The sequence below is a fragment of the Pinus tabuliformis genome, chromosome X (assembly GCF_031772625.1).
Source record: "Pinus tabuliformis cultivar Carrire ecotype Pingquan chromosome X, CPIR1, whole genome shotgun sequence".
Classification (NCBI taxonomy): Eukaryota; Viridiplantae; Streptophyta; class Pinopsida; order Pinales; family Pinaceae; genus Pinus; species Pinus tabuliformis.
The window spans coordinates 992,323,146-992,344,256 of record NC_142308.1 but is presented as its reverse complement, the minus strand read 5'-3'; the positions used below and the strand labels follow the sequence as shown (position 1 = coordinate 992,344,256).

General features: G+C 34.3%; 1 protein-coding gene across 1 annotated transcript; it reads right to left on the bottom strand.

Annotated features, from left to right (window-relative positions):
• Positions 1-3,583: 3,583 nt before the first annotated feature.
• LOC149143060 (alpha-bisabolene synthase-like) lies at positions 3,584-10,860 on the bottom strand. The gene is made up of 11 exons (XM_089451665.1): positions 10,648-10,860; positions 8,450-8,768; positions 7,903-8,089; positions 7,387-7,604; positions 5,963-6,139; positions 5,868-5,929; positions 5,448-5,560; positions 5,132-5,230; positions 4,812-5,027; positions 4,559-4,697; positions 3,584-4,171 (listed from the first exon to the last, which is right to left on the bottom strand). Exons 1-11 carry the CDS (start codon positions 10,789-10,791, stop codon positions 3,611-3,613), a joined length of 2,235 nt encoding a protein of 744 aa, XP_089307791.1. The 5' UTR covers positions 10,792-10,860; the 3' UTR covers positions 3,584-3,610.
• Between the last annotated feature and the right edge of the window lie 10,251 nt (positions 10,861-21,111).

Below are 21,111 nucleotides of genomic sequence, written 5' to 3'. Positions count from 1 at the left end.
ACTGCCATGGGATGATGGGGATGTGTTCCCATCATTCTCTTTACTCGACGATTTCAACGATATCTCAGAAGAATCTGACACCTTCGAGCATTCTCCCTTGATGTATCTCAAGCTTGCAAACTGAGGTCTTTGCACAACCTCCAATGGTTGAGTTATGCCTTGGTTATTAACACCAAGTTCTTTTTCCTCCTTGCACCTCATCCTGGTAAGGAGCCTCATGTTTGTCCCTGTAATTGGTATCTCCACATCTCCAAGAGAAATCATACTATTTGAAGATGAAATCGAAAGGAAATCAACATATTTTACCTCCTCTCTCACTTTGGAAAGAACTGATGAGGGCTTCTCATCATCTATTGTTGGTGGTTCACTAGCTGCCTTGGTGCATTCCCCAACTTCCTTTCTGACATACCCAAGTCTTGTCTAACGGGGTAATTCTTCTACTTTGATGGGGTTGACAATGCCTTGGCCATTAATGCCCAAGAATTTTCCTTCATAACCCATTTTCTTCAATAGTTTGGAGCCAATCCCCGTGGTATGATTTTCAAAAATAGCGAAATCATCATCAGGACACATACATGAATTTAGAGAATTACTTTTTACCTCACATGGGTCACGCTGCAGCTTTTCCAAGGCCTCGTCCTTAGCTTGCAGCTGTTGTAGCAAACTTTGTTTTTCCTCTTTCTCTTCATGTAGAAGCATCTTCAATTCAACGTTCTCTGTTTGAAGATTCTGTTTGTTGTGCTTCAGTTCTTCCAGGGCCTCTTCTGTGGCTCGCAACTGAAGCTGTAATCGCTCCTTTTCCTCTGTCTCTTTTTGTAGAGCTTCATACATTATTTCCACCCTTTGGGAAATTTTGAGCATGGTCTCGTACATCGCTTTTTCATCCTCTATCGTTGCACGTTCCATTGTTCATGCTTGCAATTCACATCCATGCAAAGACCGCTCTGATACCAAACTTGATCCGAGTTGACTCAACTCCCAGATTTAACCAAGATCTTTTGCTTTCGTGATGTGATTAGAATTGAAATTAAAATAGCATAAAGGAACATAAATGCATGTTGTAAAGAAGGAACATGACAATAATCAGCAACATCAAACACATGACGTTGATAACGGAGTTCATCCAGGAGGGACTACATCTCCGAGCCCCGGTGTCAAGATGGTGTAGGCTGCTGCATTAAGTGTTGTCAATAGTGATGATGTACATGGGTGGTAACATCGCTATCATACAAGGAAAATGCCCTCACGCAAGAGTGGCTCCAAGAGCTGTTCCGCTGCAGGAACTCTCATTCAAAAAGGACTCCTATCAGTATGTGCATAAGAAAAGGACCAGTAAAGATGTGATGCTGAAGTAGTTAACCATCTAAGAAACCCACCTACTACTACTTGTCTTCGTTCTAATTTAATTCTCTCACAGAAGCATGGTTAAAGGTATTATTCATTCTTTCTGACCAAAACTCTCAGTTCACCCTGCAATTTAAAGTATTCAGCACACCTCAACCTGCATTTTTGAGGTATTCAACGCATCTCAATCACATGCCTTGGCGTGTTCCGTCCACATAAACAACGACCCCAGGAGTTTCCAACCAAAAATGGAAGACAAACTGTGAAGCATTCACGTTTTTCTTCACTCGTCCTTATGAAATCTCTTCTTCGTCGAGCTTGAGCCTTGGATCAAATCATATTACACTAAGTAGAATTAACAAACTCTGCTCGCCGGTGCCAAATGAAATTCATTTGCTTTTCAACCTTGAAACAGTGTCCACCTCCAACATCTGAACAAAATCTCTAAACCTTACGAGAAATTGCTAAAATCCACAAAAAGCAAGAATGGGAGCAACATACAAATGGCCTGTCCAATCTTTTAGCCCTTTTCTGAAAAGAATCCGGTGAAAACCTCCGAAATGCATTTGATATTAAAATTTAGGCAAAAACGCCCATCTGTAACTAGAAAGGCTCGAAAAATTTCAAGATTTATCAAAATATTTTCAATCCTCAAAGCAAATGTCCATAAGACTTCAAAAGCTCGTGCCATAACTTTCAACCTTGAGAAAAACTTCAGAAACGTGTACAACTTTTAAAATTTAAGTAAAGGCATCCAAACCTTTATTCAGAAATTCTTAGAATATGTCAATTTTTCCAATGTTCATGTCAAAGCTTCGTTATTTATGGAAATTTTACCATGTTTATTCCAAATGCCAGATCAAACCCTCCTGCCGAGCCATGCGGAACATTGTTCGATTCATTGAAAACAAAAAATGAACGGATGTAAGACAACAAGTGCAGCTCTTAGAGACATTTTACTTTTAGATATTCTAACAGATTTTGCGGCGATTGGCAACAAGTGGATGGTAATTTTGAGATTCCGTTCTGCGGCTACTGGTTTGGATTCCTAAACGAATCTTTACATCAACCCTCCTGCGTATCTCATTTCTTCTCAGATCTTAAAAATTATCGATCCAAAACTGGAACCAACCACACTCACGTAACAAAAGGTTACGTTAACCCAAGCGGTCGTTAGGATTTGACCATTAGTGGGAGGGAGGGAGATATTTGGAATCTTTAACGTGTATATCTCGTTCTGGTTAAGTCGTCAAGGATAGTACAATTCCATTTGATGAAAAACCCTTATCTTTACATTTAAATCTTATATTTTCCTTGTGACATTAATTGGACAATGTTGAACTTTCACAAACCGGTTTAACAAGCGTTTACCAAAGTATTTATAGTTTGATTTCACCAGCTATGTTAATTCCTTTTAATACTTTGCTGCTAGGTTGTAATTTTTATATCATTATCATTCGTTTTAATTAAATAAAATGTAATGATAAATAGTTATATATATATATATATATATATATATATATATATATATATATATTTATATGTGGTCATTTTTGGAGGAATAAGTTTAGATAAGTTTTATTAAATTGAATTTGGGTAAAAAGAACCTTATAGATAATTATCATTTTTATTTTAACTAGTAATTGTCCCTAAAGGTACAAAGATATAGTGAAGGAATAGAAGATTTGAAAAGATCATCTTGAAAAAACTAATTTATTTTCAACATAATTCAATTATATAATACAACCACATAGTTTTATTTTATATAAATTTCCTAATTACAATTTATATATAAATAATATTAATAAAAATATATAATTAAAAAAAACAATAATTTGAAGAAGATTATGACAATCAACCACCATGAAAATGCCACAACGAGTATGGAAATTGTCCTTTGCCTTCACCAACTCTCTCAAACTTTCTTTTCCCTCAAACTTTAACATCAAAACGACATGAGTTTGACTCTGGTGTCGAAATGAGACAAGTATCGAGGAATTCTCCCACAATTGTGTACTTATAATTCACCCACAATTGTGTACTTATAATTTCCATAAAATTGAGAAGCTTATAATTTCCATAAAGTTGAGAAGCATCCAATTCTTCTTATCACAATTCCCAACTATTTTATCCTTCGGTATATCTTTGCACCTTTGGAGACAATTGCTAATTTTATTTATTATTATACTTTGAGTACAAATAAATTTACATTAAAGTGGAAAGTGGCAATTGCTAGTTTTATTTATTATTATACTTTAGGATTACATTAAAGTGGGATGGGATCAATAAGACACTCTTTGATATTATCCTTCACTTCCCATTTGGACACACCGAAACCATCTCCATCCTTGAATATCACCATCGTCACTCTAGTTTCTTCGAAAAGCATCTTCCTGCATGCGAACGGCACGTCGTCGCCGCCGGGCTTTAGAAACTCCCTCGTCAGTTCCTTCACTGCCGGCTCCAGAATGCCATAGATGTGATTCAGAGCCTCTTCTTCTGTACATTCCGGGTGATCTTTCATGTAACATTCAATGCTGGACGCCAATTCTCCACGAGCCTTCTCCGCCTTATATGTCTTCGTGTCGTCAGCCAGGCGGGAAATGAGAGAATTCAGCTCTGTGAGAACACGTCTCCCGGGATAATCTACTTTCTCCAATGCCTCTTGTGACAGGAGTTGCTCCTCCATTATCAATACTCCACTCAACAGAAGTATACGTTGGCCAATGGAAGTGATTCCATTCCTTATGTACTCGTCCAAGCTGGGCACATACTCAGCTGCTAGCCATTCAGCTTCTTCATAATAACCCAGAAGATAATCCTCCCACTGATCAATATCAATGGATCCACATATTAATATCAAATTTAGCATCACACAGCAAATTAATCAATCAATGCAGGAAATCTTTTTTCTTATGAGAGTTGTTTTAGTGAAATTTAAATTTATTTTGAGAGTAGATTTTAGGAATATTTCAGAATGTGATGGATAGTTGCTCATTCAAAAATTGATCTTACCATTGTTAAGCAAACATTTAAATTTATTTTGATAGTAGATTTTAAGAATATTCCAGAATATGATAGATCGTCACCTTCAAAAATTGATCTTGCTACTGTTGTTTTAATTTTGAAATATTCCCAAAATCCAAAATTGAAACGAAAATAACAATATATAGCTTATTTTTTTACATAACAAAACAAATTCAATATTACTTACTCCCTTTCTGAAAAAGCTAACCAATTCACGCCCCTGTTCCTTCTCTGCCTCCCAGGCCACTTCGTGAACTATGTCATAATAGATTTTGTAACATAGTTTCATATAGTCGGGAAGGTTTTCTGTATAAGAGAGGTCCCATCTGAAGAAAAAATTGAGCCAACATAATTCAATCAGTATAATCATCTAAGACACTTAGTTTAATTTACTTAATAGACACAAAATTATCTGCAATCCAATGTGATCCAATCCCTACCTTCTCACAGCCTCAGTGAACAGCTTCAATTCATCTAGGGTCCCATAAGTGTCATACATATCGTCCAGAACAGTCTGCAAGCACGCCACCTTTGTAAAGAGGAATCTGCATTTGGCATACTGGGGCTCATACGTACCAGCGGCTATCAAGAAGTAGAATTCCAGCGGCCTCTCCCGTGCAAAGGTGAATAGAGGCAACCCCGAATCTTTAAACCAGCTGTGATGTGATGTGACGTGCATGCAGAATCAATCATGATTAGGACAAATAACGGTTGAAATGGTTTCAGATTTCTCATGAGGGACTGTTTGTTAGTTAGTTACCTGGTAACATTCTTCATCTCTTCTTGGTGGATGGACTGGACAATGTTGAAATCTAATTTTGCCAACTCTAGAAGCTTTTCGTTGTTCACGTAGGGCAGCCTGAAATTAGAATAAGCAGCACCCTCTCAGTCCAACAATAATATTATTTATGGAGAAAAAAAATTCACCTATGCAAGAGTTATTTTCATTGAGATTGTTGATCGAGATAAATAATAATCAGTAATTTTTTTTGTCCAGATTCTAAAATATCTTCAAAATCGATAATTCAAATAAGTTCAATTAAAATTATTAAAAATCTAAAATAAACACTACTTACTTGTAAACACTTTTTGCTAAACATGCATAATCTGGATTATACACTTGACAGTATCTTTTTGCTTCCACTCTTGGGACACTGGCATGCCAAGAAGTCTTCAGGGCGTATTTAATCTGGCCATGGAGATGGCCGTGTAAAAATCAAAATTTCAAATCTTATAATGATTAAATTAATCTAAATATTTTAATCAAGGAAGAAAGTAATAAAAGATGGGTATTTTTATTTTAATTATAGATTTTGACAATATGTTATTATCTGATGACCAAGCGAAAATTCAATTTTTTGAATTTTTCTGAATTTTCTCTTAATTATAAAATTTCAAAAATATTCTAAAATCTACCATTAATTTAAATTCAAGCCCAACAACCAATATATATGTTCCATTCTGTGGTATAATATGTATATGTAGCATTCTGTTACCTGTTGGCTCAGGTTTTGTTTGTTGTTCCATGCACTGAAAGTCTCATTTTTCTCAAGAGCTTCTCTCAAGTCTCATTGTTCCAATGTCTGCATGCCTCTTTCCGAGGAAATATGGAAAGGAAGGCGAGTAAAATAAAAAAACTGGTTATACCTGTACACATAATCGAGCGCTTCCTTGATTTCCTTTTCAAAGTGTCTATAGACTCCAAGGCGTTCAATGTTATCCACGATCAACAGACGTTCCAGCAGATCCACAGGATACATGCAGGGAACTGCAGGATGAATTAAATATTAAAATCCAAACCATCCTCCCGCAATAACAAAACAATAGTCTGTTTTGTATCAAATATGCACAATATATACCGTAATAAATGTATCTTTAGTTTTCTATATTTTGTAAAATATATATTTATTCTATATTATTGCAAAATATAATAATTATATCTTTATAGTTTTTGTGGGGAGAGGCTCTTAAGCTCTTGTTAAGTAATTTATTATTAATAATAAGTGAAAAAATAATAATAAATGATAAATAAGTTTAATTATAATTTTGTTTTTATTAATAAAAGTAAAATAAATTTTCAAAAAAAATTATAATACATGTAGCTTTTATGTTTAAAGTTTACAATTTTAGATCTACTCATTGTGGTTCATTATCGGAAATAGCCGTAAAACCAATAAATTGCAGATGCAATCAATTAATCTCAAAAGTAAAAAAAATAAAAAATAATAATATATATTTTTTAAACTTGCCAAGACTACATTTTCAGCATGTTCAATATATCACCCTAACAGGGATAAGGAATTGAACCAATAACTTTACATCAAAAAGTGCTTTAGTGTTTTAACCTGATGACCATCTATCCCAAACCTCATGAATATATATATATATATATATATCACATTAAAAATTAAATTAAAAAATAGTTTTAATAAAACTAAAATTAAATATAAATATAAATATTTCTATATATAAATATGTGAAATTTTTATAAGTATAAATAATGTTATTAAGAATCCATTTAGATCTATTTATTAGTGTATGGAGAAATTTATTCTTCTCATTTAAATAAGATTCTCCATATTCTTCTCATTTAAATAAGATTTACATGTTGAAAGATAAATTTTTACATATTCAAATTCTATATTACACTATAAAATTTGATATAAGACATAAAACCATTATATATATATATATATATTCATTTTCATATTCATATTCATATTCATGATGTTTACTAACTAGGTATGGTTCATATTTCTTTACTATGGTAAGTGAAATGGTTATAAAAAATATAGTAAAAACATTTTTTATATAATCACAAATCCAGTCATTTTAAAAATTGCTATTTCTAAATGATTTTAAAAACTGAGATGGCATAGATCCAAATTTCTTAATCACAACCTAATCTCACAAAATTATGAACAAACTAATTTCTTAATAAAAACCTAATCTCACATATGATGAACAAACTAATAAACCTAAAAAACAGCTATAATATCATATTCATTCCCATACCAAAGCCACCAAACTTAGACACCACGTTGCTCAAGAATTTAAGACATTTCACGTCCCCAGTGTGCATGAAGACGCAGGCCGTAGAAGCAGGTGAGCCTGAGAAAGACCCATCGTGACTCTGAACATCCATTATTCTTTCCCACTCAACTATATCTTGGATTCCCTCCAAAGAATACAGCAATGGCGACGGAATGGTGTAAATTTCCTCCTTGGAAAGTCTGAAAATTAATTGCAAAACATTTATTAGACTTTGCATAACCGTTCCAGGAACATAGAATACTTAATTAGTTGTCATTCTGAAGAATAATAAAAAGTCCAAAATATTTGATTAACCATCTAGACAAAATGTAATATGTTTGTATAATTTTATTATTAAAAAATTCTCATTTAAGATTTATTAATTTGATTTGATTTTTGATCACAATAATGAAAAAAAGGTCTTGCCCACACATTTAAAAATTTGAATCAGAACGGTTTGAATGGCTAAACCTTCCTAACAGGAACAAGAAGTCTTACTTTGCTAATCTCTCTTGCCGTTTCATCTGCAACTTGTGCATATAAGGCAGGTCATAAGGGAGTTCAAGTTGGAAAGATTGAGCTTCTCTCAACAGAAAAGGAAAGTTGATCTCAAAGTCTGTTACCAAGCTGTCTTCATCACTTTCATCCTTTACTAGTTCCAGATTGCTTCTTATAAATTTAATGCCTGCATACATGCAGATAAATATCAATACACTAATATAGGAGTATAGGCGGGATATGTATTTACAAAATGTAATTTTATTTCCGCCTAAGAAAATTATGTTTCTTTTCAATATACTAACATAATAATATATGCCAAACATATATATCTGCAGAATGTAATTTTATTTCCTGATAATAAAATTATGTTTTTTTTTTTCAATGGAAAAATGCAGATAAATATCCAACTTAAAAACAATCTGAAATCCAGAAAATTAGAGCAAGGCCACTTTCTCTCTTCATTTATTAGCTTAGAGGTTCGGTTTATCATACATCATTTGTGAATCAGCAACGCCTGAAAATTCCTATTTATTCTGGTTCTTACCTTGTTGTACTTGAGCGTCCCCAACTTTCCATTTAAGGAGCGCAAGAACACAAGAAAGAGTGGCAAGAAGGCGGTCCGACAGCAGAAAATGAGACTGAGTCCCCCATGAGCCATCTTTTAACTGGTTTTTCAAAATCCAATCAACCGTTTGGGGAAATTGCGGGCGAGGAGAGCCATCAATGGCAGGCATCCTCGCTATCCATGCTGTGTCATACGCAGATGGAGTAATCATTAAGTCTCCATCTCCTGCAATGGCTGTATTAAGCATCGCTTTAATCTCGCTAATAAGGGCCTCCGCTCGTTCTCTGTAACTAGAATTCTGAGAACAATGAAAGCGAAGAAGTTATCATGATCAGCATATAAAGAGAAGAACAAAGTATCTTATTAACAATCAAAACGCCAATGTAGATTAAGTTGGAAATCAATTTAGAATGGTTACTCATTTTTTTCTTTTTTTTTGTCAGGTTGTTTGTGATTTTCCAAGTTTAATTTATGGCTTGAAGAGCTGCAACTTAGGGGCATCTAAGCTGTGAAAGTCACTTTGAGACAGCTTGGGCCACACCAACCCTTAGCTGACTAAGCTTTTAGCATGTCTCCTCCCCCTGGCACAATGCACAAATCTTTGGTGGCTTTGGTCAGGAGGCTCATCCTCAACCGGTTGTGCTATCTCAATTGCATATTTTAGAAATGAAAGCTAAGAAGTTACCATGATCAACATATAAAGAAAAGAACATAGTTATCTTATTAACACTCTATTTAAAATGACGAGGCTCATCCTCATCTCATTAACACTATTTAGAATGACGAGGTGGTTGTGCTATCTCAAGAACGTAGGGCTTATTTTCATATTGCTTGTATCCTCCTACACTACGGGTGTATGGGTGACGCCTTCAGAGATTTGAACACGGTTGGGACTACTTGTAAATTGATTCCAAACACCAAAACTCCAGAGGCCAGAGTTGGTGATGGGACTTACTTTCATATTGCTTATATCCTCCTACACTATGGCCATTTGGGTGACGCCTCCATAGATTTGAACACGGGTGGAACTACTTGTAAATCGATAGGCCAGAGTTGGCGATGGGACTTACTTTCATATTGGTTGTATCCTCCTACACTATGGGCGTATGGGTGACGTCTCCAGAGATTTGGACTTACTTTCATATTGATTTTATCCTCCTACACTACGGGCGTATGGGTGACGTCTCCAGATATTTGAACACGGGCATGACTATTGTAAATCGATGGACTTACTTTCATATTGCTTGTATCCTCCTACACTACAGTGGTCAACGACTATTGTAAATCGATGGACTTACTTTCATATTGCTTGTATCCTCCACTACAGTGGTCAACGACTATTGTAAATTGATGGACTTACTTTCATATTGCGACTATTGTAAACCAATGGACTTACTTTCATATTGCTTGTATCCTCCACTACAGTGGTCAACGACTATTGCAAATCGATGGACTTACTTTCATATTGCTTGTATCCTCCTACACTACAGTGGTATGGGTGACACCTCCAAAGATTTGGTGGGACTACTTGTAAATCGATTCCAAACACCAAAACTCGAGAGGCCAGAGTTGGTGATGGGACTTACTTTCATATTGGTTGTATCCTCCTACACTACGGGCATATGGATGACACCTTCAGAGAGATGGGACTTACTTTCATATTGGTTGTATCCTCCTACACTACGGGCATATGGATGACGCCTCAAAACACGGGCAAGACTATTGTATAGTTTTAATATAATTTTAAGTATAGTTTTAATATTATTGAATTTTGTAATATACATAAAGATTTGTGAGAAATCTCATTACATCATAAATAAATCATGAACTCATGTAAATTGCAAATTCTGATATCCTAAGTTTATGTAAATTTTATATATATAAGCAATTCTGATATCCTAAGTTTATGTAAATTGCATATTTATATATATAAGCTTTCGAGTTTATAGAAATCTGCATTAGATGTAAAAAAAATAAAAAATAAAAAAAATTCTCTAAAACTTCATTAAATAAAAATTAGATCATAAACTTGCAGATTCTGATATCCAATAAGCATGAAGCAAAGTTAATAAATGATCATGAAGATGAACCCAAGAGAGTAGGTAATGAAATGAAAATACTTGAACGGAGGATAGAAATAAGAAAGTTGGCAATGAAAAGAAAACATTATTACTCACAGCATAAGGTGATTTAAGAGAATTCACAAACTCATAGCCCCAGACATTAGGATGAGGATTGGCCGTCCTTCTGATCAAACCGCTGTTACTCGACAAACCAGAAGCCAAACTGGAAACTGGTGATTCAGCAGAAAACGTAGCCATTTTTCTGAGCGCCAAATATCAAATGGAACAGAAACAACTTCAACTTTATCGATTTTCTGGTAGACAGAAGCTGAGAACGTAAAGCTTTGATATTACACTGCGCTGCTGCATGTATATATTGATTTTTCCGAAGGCACGAGAAATTAAGTGGTGGGAAAGTGTGCTCAGAACCACTTATTGGTCTTATCCATTTGCAATGAACAAGTGGTCAGAGTTCCCAATAATTAAAACTTCTGATATCGGCACGTGATTAACTACCTTTGATTCTGCGAATAGTTCGCGTACTCGTGAGCAGGCCTGGAAATTGTAGGGTTCTGCGAATAGTTCGCGTACTCGTGAGCAGGCCTGGAAATTGTAGGGTTCTGGAAATTGAAGTCTTGACATCTTACAAGACGTATTTTATGTTTCAGTACGTATTTTATAATATTTGATGTAACATTTAGGAGTAATGTTGTGTCATTATTCCTTTTTATATATACATTTAAAATAAGATGTGTCATTATAATCTTAAATAAGAAAATAAGATGTGTCATTATAATCTAAAATAAGAAAGGGTTTGGAGGAACGAAGTCCATTATAATATTTGATATAACATTTAGTATTAATGTAATGTCATTATTTTTTTTTTATATATACATTTAAAATAAGATTGGTCATTGTAATCTTAAATAAGAAGGTGTTTGGAGGAAGAAGTCCTTGTTCTTGTGTAGTGAGTGTTTGTTTTAGTGTAAGTCACATCAGCGAGTTAGCCTTTTCTTTACATGTTACATAAAGTATTACTAATTTTTAGTATCAGTTAGTGATTAAAAGACCTTACCCTATTTCGAAGGAAACAAATAAGTCTACTTCATTACATTAAGGTAGACTAAGGGGATAATTCAACTTCATTACAACATGTAAATATTTTGAGAAATAAGACTTAGCCTTATGAATCTATGTTTTCAAGGAGAGTTTTGGGCTATGCCATTTAAACTAGTTTATTTGTCACTACATCTTATATAGCTTGGGTGCTCTTTAAGTTGGGTTAATCATATTGTGTTTTTTGGGCTATCAATACACACCCCATAGGGGAGTAATAAATGTTGTATATGCTAGCATATACACCATTGGATCTAAAAATATTTAAATACAATAAAGTATATGCCAACCTATAAAACATTTATTACTCTAACATAGGGTACTTATTGTTTTCTCATGTATGAGGTCATAAGCGATTTGAACATCCAAAAGCTCCTCAAACACCAAGGTGTCGACTAGTATTGATTTTCTAGTATCATATTCAATGCATATTATTGTTAGAAATACTTATTTAGTATTCATTATTATTATTTTTTGGTTAATCTCTTTTATCTATGTAACATTTCCAAGTGGTTGCTCTTTGTCCATATAGATTCCCATCCTTCTATAAAACCACTTTCATACTTCCCTAATATTTTTGCTTCCAAAGTGTGAAACTTTACAAAGCTCTCTCCATTGACATTATAGAAATTTTGAGGTCTAAAATGAGTCTCAAAGCAAAAACATACAACCAAAATAAACTTTATAAGAACCAATAGGATTAAAGATGATGATGTCAACCATGGGGGATGATTCACCATTTTTGGAGTTAAAAAGTAAAAATATTTAAAAATAAAAACTAAAAAACATTTTTTTCAACTCATATTTTCAACTTATCTCCCTACAATTTTACTCAAATTTCGAATAGGAGCACTTGTTGGATGTGAAATTTAATTTCTCATCCAAGGAGTACCCATGTTGTATAATTTCAATGGACCATACTACACGAAAAATGAGAAATACATATAAAAATGTGATTGCAATCACGTTTTATTTTTTGAAAAACAGGGTCCTTTGAAAGTATGCAAGATGGGTACTCCTTGGATGAGGAATTAAATTATGCATTCAACAAGTGCTCCCACTCAAAATTTGAGTAAAATGTAGGGAGATAAGTTGAAAAATTAGTTTTTTCTTTTTTCCCTCTAAAATTTGTTGATGTAATCTAATCTTATTTATTATTTCCACTATTATTTAATAATATTCTTAGGGGACCCATTTTAGATCTCAAAATTTCTCTAATAGAAGAGGTAGTGATGAAACTTTAAAACGCTAAAAATATATACCATGTCAAAAACTCTCAATATATATGAACAACAAGTTTGAATTTTAACACATACACACAATTTGAATTATATATATTTAATTTCAATTAATTTCATTACTACACTAAACATATATATTTATTTTAAATGACACTATTATAATTGTTGATACTTTATTAAACAACAATAATTATTTGCATTCATTTTGAAATATGATTTTATATGATTTTAACAATTATATAGATAAAATGCATATATTTATTTTAAATGACCCTATTATAATTGTTGATACTTTATTGAACAACAATAATTATTTTCATTCATTTTGAAATATGATTTTAACAATTATATAGACAAAAACCAAAAAAGAGAGAACAACAAATCCTTTGAAATTTTAAAATTGAGCAATCTATTATATAATGAATTTCAAACAATTAGTACAACAATTTTTTATTTGTAAGCTGGAAACAATATATATATATATATATATATATATATATATATATATATATATAAAGAATTACATTATCAATATCCAAGAGAGTTGAAGCATTAGTACCACAATTCATACCCCTCATAAAGACCTAAGAAAAAAACACCTATTTTCCAGCCATTGAAATATAACAACAATATCATTATAAAGAACAATAAAAACATGAACCACATGGTCAACAAAAATAATGGAACCACAAAACCGCAAGGCGAGGAACTTGATTGGATGTGCCCTTTTTGCAACAAATCTTGGATTTTCCGCTTGATCTCTTCATTTTCCAGAATGGAGCGACAATATATCGGCCCGTTGGGAATAGGTGCTCTGGGAGTTAGATCAATTGAATGCTTGACCTGACAATGAAAGGGTACTCCTGTGAGTCAGGAGAAGATGTCCCTATATTCTTCCACGACTGCATCAACTTGCTTCTGCTACTTGGAGGAACCCTTCCCCAGGATCATGGATGTTGCTACGACCTTCCCCTTACTTTTAGAGCGAATCAGAAAGAAAACAAATTTCCCAGCCTGGGAGATGACCTTACTACATTTCTTAGTAGAGATCAAAGAGATGGAGGTAGGTGGGGCTACCTCTGGTATCCTGTATAACTTAGTACCAAAAGAAATAATAATAGAGTGAGGTCTAGACTCATATACAACATGTCGCTTCCATATGTATGGTTGTCTTAATAATACATCACAAACTTCAAGAGGATATCTCGTCCTTGGTGAAGCCACCCGATGGTGTATGGTTGTGGATGTGCTATAGTTAGTAGGCCCAACCATTTCACGACCTTTGTTGAAATGAGTTTCTTTTGGCTCCTGTTGTTGACAGTGAACTGCAAGGGAGAACCCTTCACCCACATATGTGAGTGGAATATGCGCTCCCCCTCTTTTGAATCTTCAGGCTCAATGTTCTAGATCTTAATGGTGGCCATAGTGGCACTCAGCTCCGCACCAATGATATGCTTCCCTTTTTCATTCCCCTTATCAGGTTCTGACTCAGAGTCAGAACATGCGTTGGACTCAGAAGCCTTTAGCTCGACCACTAGTGACTGCTTGGCCTGACACTCACTTGTGTTGTGAGTGGAACTCTTATGGAACTCACACCACTTTCCCATGTCCTTCTTTGTCTTTGTGGTCTTGTTATTTTCTTGTGGCTTCGGCGGGTTATCTTGGGTCGCCCTGCCTTGGAGTTTCCCTTTTCTCTACAGTTTGGGGGCACCTTTCCCTTGCTTCAAATTCACAGATCCAAAGTCTCGCATTTTTTGTTTAAGCTTATGATCTATCTTGACAGCATATCGATACATCGTGCCAAGCGAGGAGATGTCCAGGAGTTCCATCTCATCATGGATGTACCTTTGTAGGCAGTCGTGGTAATTGAGTACCAAATGTTTCTTAGAATCGTTGATACCCAACTTCGTTCGAAGGGTATTAAAAACATTGGTAAAGTCTTGCACATCTTGGTCCCTTCCATGTTGGGGTGTGGTCCACTTTATGTATGTATCATCATATCTCTCGACATGGTATTACTACTCCTTGATGGAATCCCAAAATGAATCCTAATTGGGTGCGGTAGAAAATAGTGAGGGTGTACTTTCATCCTTCTGCTCGCAATAGGTTTCGCACTAGTCCTTGACGTGGGGGATGACTTTGAGAAGAGCAAAAGTAATCTTTTCCCAGCTGGAAAAACCATGAACAGAAAAATATCCTTCTAGCATATTTAACAATTTATCTATGGTATCCACATCTATCTGACCCTCAAATATGGGAATGTCAAAGTTAACTTATACCTTAAAGGGTGTGGTGCTCCTAGAGTAGCTTCTGGAAGTAGATGCGTCGCTTTTGGGAAGTCGCTGAAGGATTTGGGTAAAGTTGTCCATCATTGTGTTCCTTTGTCTTAACAATTTATCTATTGTATCCACATCTATCTAACCCTCAAATATGGGAATGTCAAAGTTAACTTATACCTTAAAAGGTGTGGCACTCCTAGAGTAGCTGTTGGAAGTAGATGCGTTGCTCTTGGGAAGTCGCTAAAGGATTTGGGAAAAGTTGCCCATCATTGCGTTCCTTTGTCGCTCGAGGGATTCTTCGAGCAATATTTTGATAGGATATCCTGCCCCCTCGTCTTTCTTTTCTTCCACAATGGGATACCATCAGGATTTGTGAAGCTGTTCTTGCAAACGTTCGACCAGTTCAAGCCCTAACTCCTTATATCCCTACCTCGTTAGGGACATGTAAAGAAAAATAGAGAACGAGAAGATCACTTTGATACCAATGATTTAAATTTAAACAGGAACTTAAAAAATTAGAGATATAACCATAAACATAAAGATGCAGCAGAAATAACACTTCATTTCATTAATCTCAAATACTAAAATATGCTTGCAAACAAAATGGAAATAAGACTAGCTCAGGCGATGGTAGCTTATCTCTAAGAAGAGATGTGGCGGATACATGCCTCTGAACTATGTCACAATTAGGCTCAAGAGGCTATTTATTATTGGAAAACATGAGAAAACCCTAAATAACCAAAACCCTAACCCTAGGAGATGTAACACCAAGAGTTTGTAGGCCCCGTTGGGTTTAGTTGGGCAACCAACTTCCTGGGGTCATAACTTGGTCATATCATCTCTGTTTCGCACTTATGATACCTTATTGGAAAGGTCTATCTGTGTACTACAAGTTTTTTCGTAGACTCCCACCTACACCCATGGTCCTACTACGAACCTAAAAAAAAACACTGTTTATGGGGTCAAAACTGCTTCAAAAGTTCAGGACCCAAAAAATTGCTAAAAATAGTAAACATTGAAATAAATAAGGAAACAAATGGAAATGACTGGAGATTTAGGTGGGATAGATGGGTGGCCACCAATATCCACCTAGATCAATAGGTGTGATGATACTATCCAAGCCACAAGATAGACTAAAAACTGGAGGCATATAAGAAGATAATTTCCTCGAGGGAACGGGCCCAGGAAAAATATCAAGTAAAGAGTGAAATGTTGTGGATAAAGAGGAAGGGGGGGTGGTGGTGGAAATACCCGCAGACTGGGAAGGAGGGTCGATCATTTGAATATCTTCCCGAGCCTCTGGCTGCCACTCATCCTCCTCCACTTCTTGTTTTCCATGCACCAAAAATGAGATGTCTTCAACCTCCATCTGTACTAGACCTGCAACCCTATGCTCCCCCACTTCCTGGTTTTGGTTTAATTCTTCCTCCTCTGCAATTGACGAACCTTCATCTCTAGGTTCTCCCCATTTCTTTCTTCTTCTCCGAAACCCCAGGGGACAATCTTGCACCAGATGGCTATGTTTATGGCATCAGGGGCATCGAAAGGGAAGTTCCTCGTAGTCAATAATCTGAGTGTGCGAGTACCCATGTAGTTGTAGTTCAATTTTTTCTGCCGGACCCTTCCTAGGATCAAGCTTTACCAGGAGCTGGGCTACAATCCTGCACTTAGTCTCTCTGAAGGACATATCTGATTCGAGAAAAATCCCCATTTTGTTCCCTATCGCCTTAAACACATTTTCCGTCTATAGATGAGGAGAAAAATTTGGTAATCGAACTGAGACTGGTATTTCCTCCAGCTTTTCTTTTTTTCGCGTCAAACAACGACACCCATCTCTTGAAGAGAATCAGTGAAATCCTGAATGACCAATTTCTCTCCAGGACACATTCACATTATTTTTTTTGAATCTAACCATAAACCACCTCTGTGCCAATGTTATCACCTCAAAATGGTTATTTGGTGCCCCCTTCCAAGCCTTTGAAATCCATTCTGAAATGTAGTTGGTTGAATAATGTCTACCCTTCGCTCTCTCGACTTTGATGAGTTCTAAAACTTCCATTTCCTTATCAGTTTGTATGTCAACCCCAAGGACAAGGTTCAACTTCTCCACCTTCTTTCTTATGCATTTTCCTTTTCGACCCAAAATAGGAGCCTTTTCCCTACTCAATAGCCTCATGTTGGATCTGCCCTCCCTGTGCTAGAGTAGGATCTTCATGTATCCACCCAAAATATTCATTTTTCAACACCTTTTGTATGGTAAGCTCCCCAATTTCTACAGTTTGCCCTTCCTTTTCTGGCCGAAATGCCAAACACCCCGTCAATGTCCTCAGAAGACTTAAGCCCAAACCTCTACCATTCTCAACTCCTGTGACTTCTTGTATGTTTACGTGTTCTTGAACCTTCTTTTCCTTTGCGAGAGATTCGTGGGTTTCTCCTGCCTTCCACTCTGGATTACCAAGTACCTCGTCACCCCTCTGGGGCGAGCGCTTTTCTTTTACTTGTAATTTTTTGATCCAACAAGATTTAAGCCCCTCATTTCCCTATATCCCACAACTATGGACAATATCTTCAAGCCCTCTCGTATAAATACAAAACCAAAACTATCCAAAGGGGTTATGGGCCTTACCGGAAGATCTGCCGACTACGCTGTGGAGAGCTCCACTTCTTTCACTGATGTTCTTTAACCATCCTGAAACCCTTTGTCAGAACCAGAGTGCTGCTATGGAAGAAAAAGAGTTGCCTTCTTCCAAGAACCCTAAACCTCTTTCAGGTTTCCGCTCCAACCTCGAAAGACACATTTTTTTAATTGGAGATCGAGTTGGTAGCCTTACCTTGTCCAAATTATGTTAACTTGGCTCAAGCCCCTAGACTGATAGGATATCTTCCAGCTTGGGCTCCAGTTCGACATAGTCTCTTAGGATGACCATTTTCCCTGCCTGAATGAGTAATAATAAAAGTAAACGGCGATGTCTGCTTTCTTTCCTTAATAAAAACCCTGAGCAGGTGTGCGATAACTAAATGTGACCACGAGAATTTTCACTTTCCTTATAGTGATCCACGCGAAGACCCAACTACTTCCTGCATGCGGGAAAATCCAAGTGAAACCGACTGTTGCTGAGTGTGCTCCAGGTGTTAACCGTAAAAATGCCCACGATCACCATCCGTGTAGCTAGGGCTGCGTTCCTATAGCAATCTCTGGGCGTTCAAATCCTGAAACCCTAACCATCGCCCCGCTCACTAGATCCATAAAACCAAGTTTGTTACTCTAAATACTAAATCTATATAGTAAAAAATGTATTTTATAATTATTAAATTTAAAATATATATAAAAAGGACACTAAAAAGGTCAGTAAAGTAGTTTAATAATATTTTTAATCACTGATTTATTTAAATAAGTAGATAAGAAAAACATATATTTAGATTATTCAAAATATTATTTATCATTTATCATTTATTACAATAGTGTTATTATTTTTTAATACTGAAATTTTCATCATTGAATATTGTTATGTTATTATTAATTACTTTAAATTTAATTTTATTATTGATTACTTTAATTTTAATGTAATTTAAAAAAAAAAAAAAATATTTTTTATAACATTTTTTGAATTAAAAATAATACTTATTAAGTTCAAAGTATCAAATTCATTTAAAATCTATAAATATATAAATTGATGATAATCAATATTTATTTATCAAATTTTAAATTAAAAAAATTCATATATAAAATTAAACTTCAAATAATTTTATTAAAAAAAAAATTATTAAAAAAAAATAATAAATTTAAATTATAGTAATACTTTAAATTTTTATATAATTCTGATATTTTACAATAAATTAAAACTTTAAATTCATCTCTTTTCTATATATATAATTATTAATTTTTTAAAAATTAATAAAGTAAAAATATTAATAAAATATTTATTTAAATAATAATAATTTAAAATTTATAAAATTTAAAATATAAATTTTATTAATTAAATTTGTATTATTTATCATAATCAAAATTGTATATTGATTATTAATATTATTGAATATTTAAAACATTTTTGGAAAAAATCACATTAAAAAATTATTAATATTATTACTCATGAACAAACAAAATCACAACATCGAAACTTTCGTGCTGAAAATACACAATTTAACTTATATCCATGTAAGACAAAGATTTTTTTATGTAGATTGCAAATTTTGATATCCTAAATTTATGTAAATTGCATATATATATAAAATAGGCATGGAACAAAAAATAGCTTTTGAGTTTATAGAAATCTGCATTGGACATTAAAAAATTCTCTAGAACTTCATTAAATAAAAATTAGATCATGAACTTGCAGATTCTGATATCTGATAAGCATGAAGTAAAGTTAATAGATGATCATGAAGATGAACATAAGAGAGTATGTAATGAAATGAAAATACATGAACATAAGATAGAAATAAGAAAGTTGGCAATGAAAAGAAAAAATTATTACTCACAGCATAAGGTGATTTAAGAGAATTCACAAACTCATAGCCCCAGACATTAGGATGAGGATTGGTCATCCTTCTAATCAAATCGTTGTTACTGGACAAACCACAAGCCAAACTGGAAACTGGTGATTCAACAGAAAACGTAGCCATTTTTCTGAGCGCCAATTATCAAATGGAACAGGAACAACTTCAACTTTACTGATTTTCTCGTATATAGAAGCTGAGATCGAGTAAAGCTCTGATATTACACTGTGCTTTTGCATGTATATATTGCACAATGACAATGCATACGACAAATGAACAAAGAAAGTGGTGGGAAAGTGTGGTCAAAGTTCCAATAATTAAAACTTCTGATATTTCAATGGTACGTGATTAACTACCTTCTATGTAACATTTCCAAGTGGTTCCTCTTTGTCCATATAGATTCCCATCCTTCTATAAAACCACTTTCATACTTCCCTAATATTTTTGCTTCCAAAGTGTGAAACTTTACAAAGCTCTCTCCATTGACATTAGAGAAATTTTGAGGTCTAAAATGAGCCTCAAAGCAAAAACGTACAACCAAAATAAACTTGATAAGAACCAATAGGATTAAAGCTGATGATGTCAACCATGGGGGATGATTCACCATTTTTGGAGTTAAAAAGTAAAAATATTTAAAAATAAAAACTAAAAAACATTTTTTCAACTCGTATTTTCAACTTATCTCCCTACAATTTTACTCAAATTTCGAATAGGAGCACTCGTTGGATGTGAAATTTAATTCCTCATCCAAGGAGTACCCATGTTCTATAATTTCAGTGGACCATACTACATGAAAAATGAGAAATACATATAAAAACGTGATTGCAATCACGTTTTTTCATGAATTTCTTATTTTTTGAAAAACAGGGTCCTTTGAAAGTATGCAAGATGGGTACTCCTTGGATGAGGAATTAAATTATGCATTCAACAAGTGCTCCCACTCAAAATTTAAGTAAACTATAGGGAGATAAGTTGAAAAATTAGTTTTTTCTCTTTTCCCCCTAAAATTTGTTGATGTAATCTAATCTTATTTTATTATTTCCACTATTATTTAATAATATTCTTAGGGGAACCATTTTAGATCTCAAAATTTCTCTAATAGAGGAGGTAGTGATGAAACTTTAAAATGTTGAAAATATATACCATGTCAACAACTCTCAATATATATGAATAAAAAGTTTGAATTTTAACACATACACACAATTTGAATTATATATATTTAATTTCAATTAATTTATTTTTTTTTGTAAGGTTAGGCATCTTCATTCCAAAAAACAGCAAAATACAATTATACTAGAGTTCGGGTGGCTGGCCTGCCCGAGGGAAACCAGACCGCCACCTTTTGGCTTGAAAGCCCGACCAAAATTTAAAAATGTTTAACTCTTTCTTCCTATCATAACCACTATTCTGCTTATTCAAAGCTAGACTGACTACTGTAGCAGTGG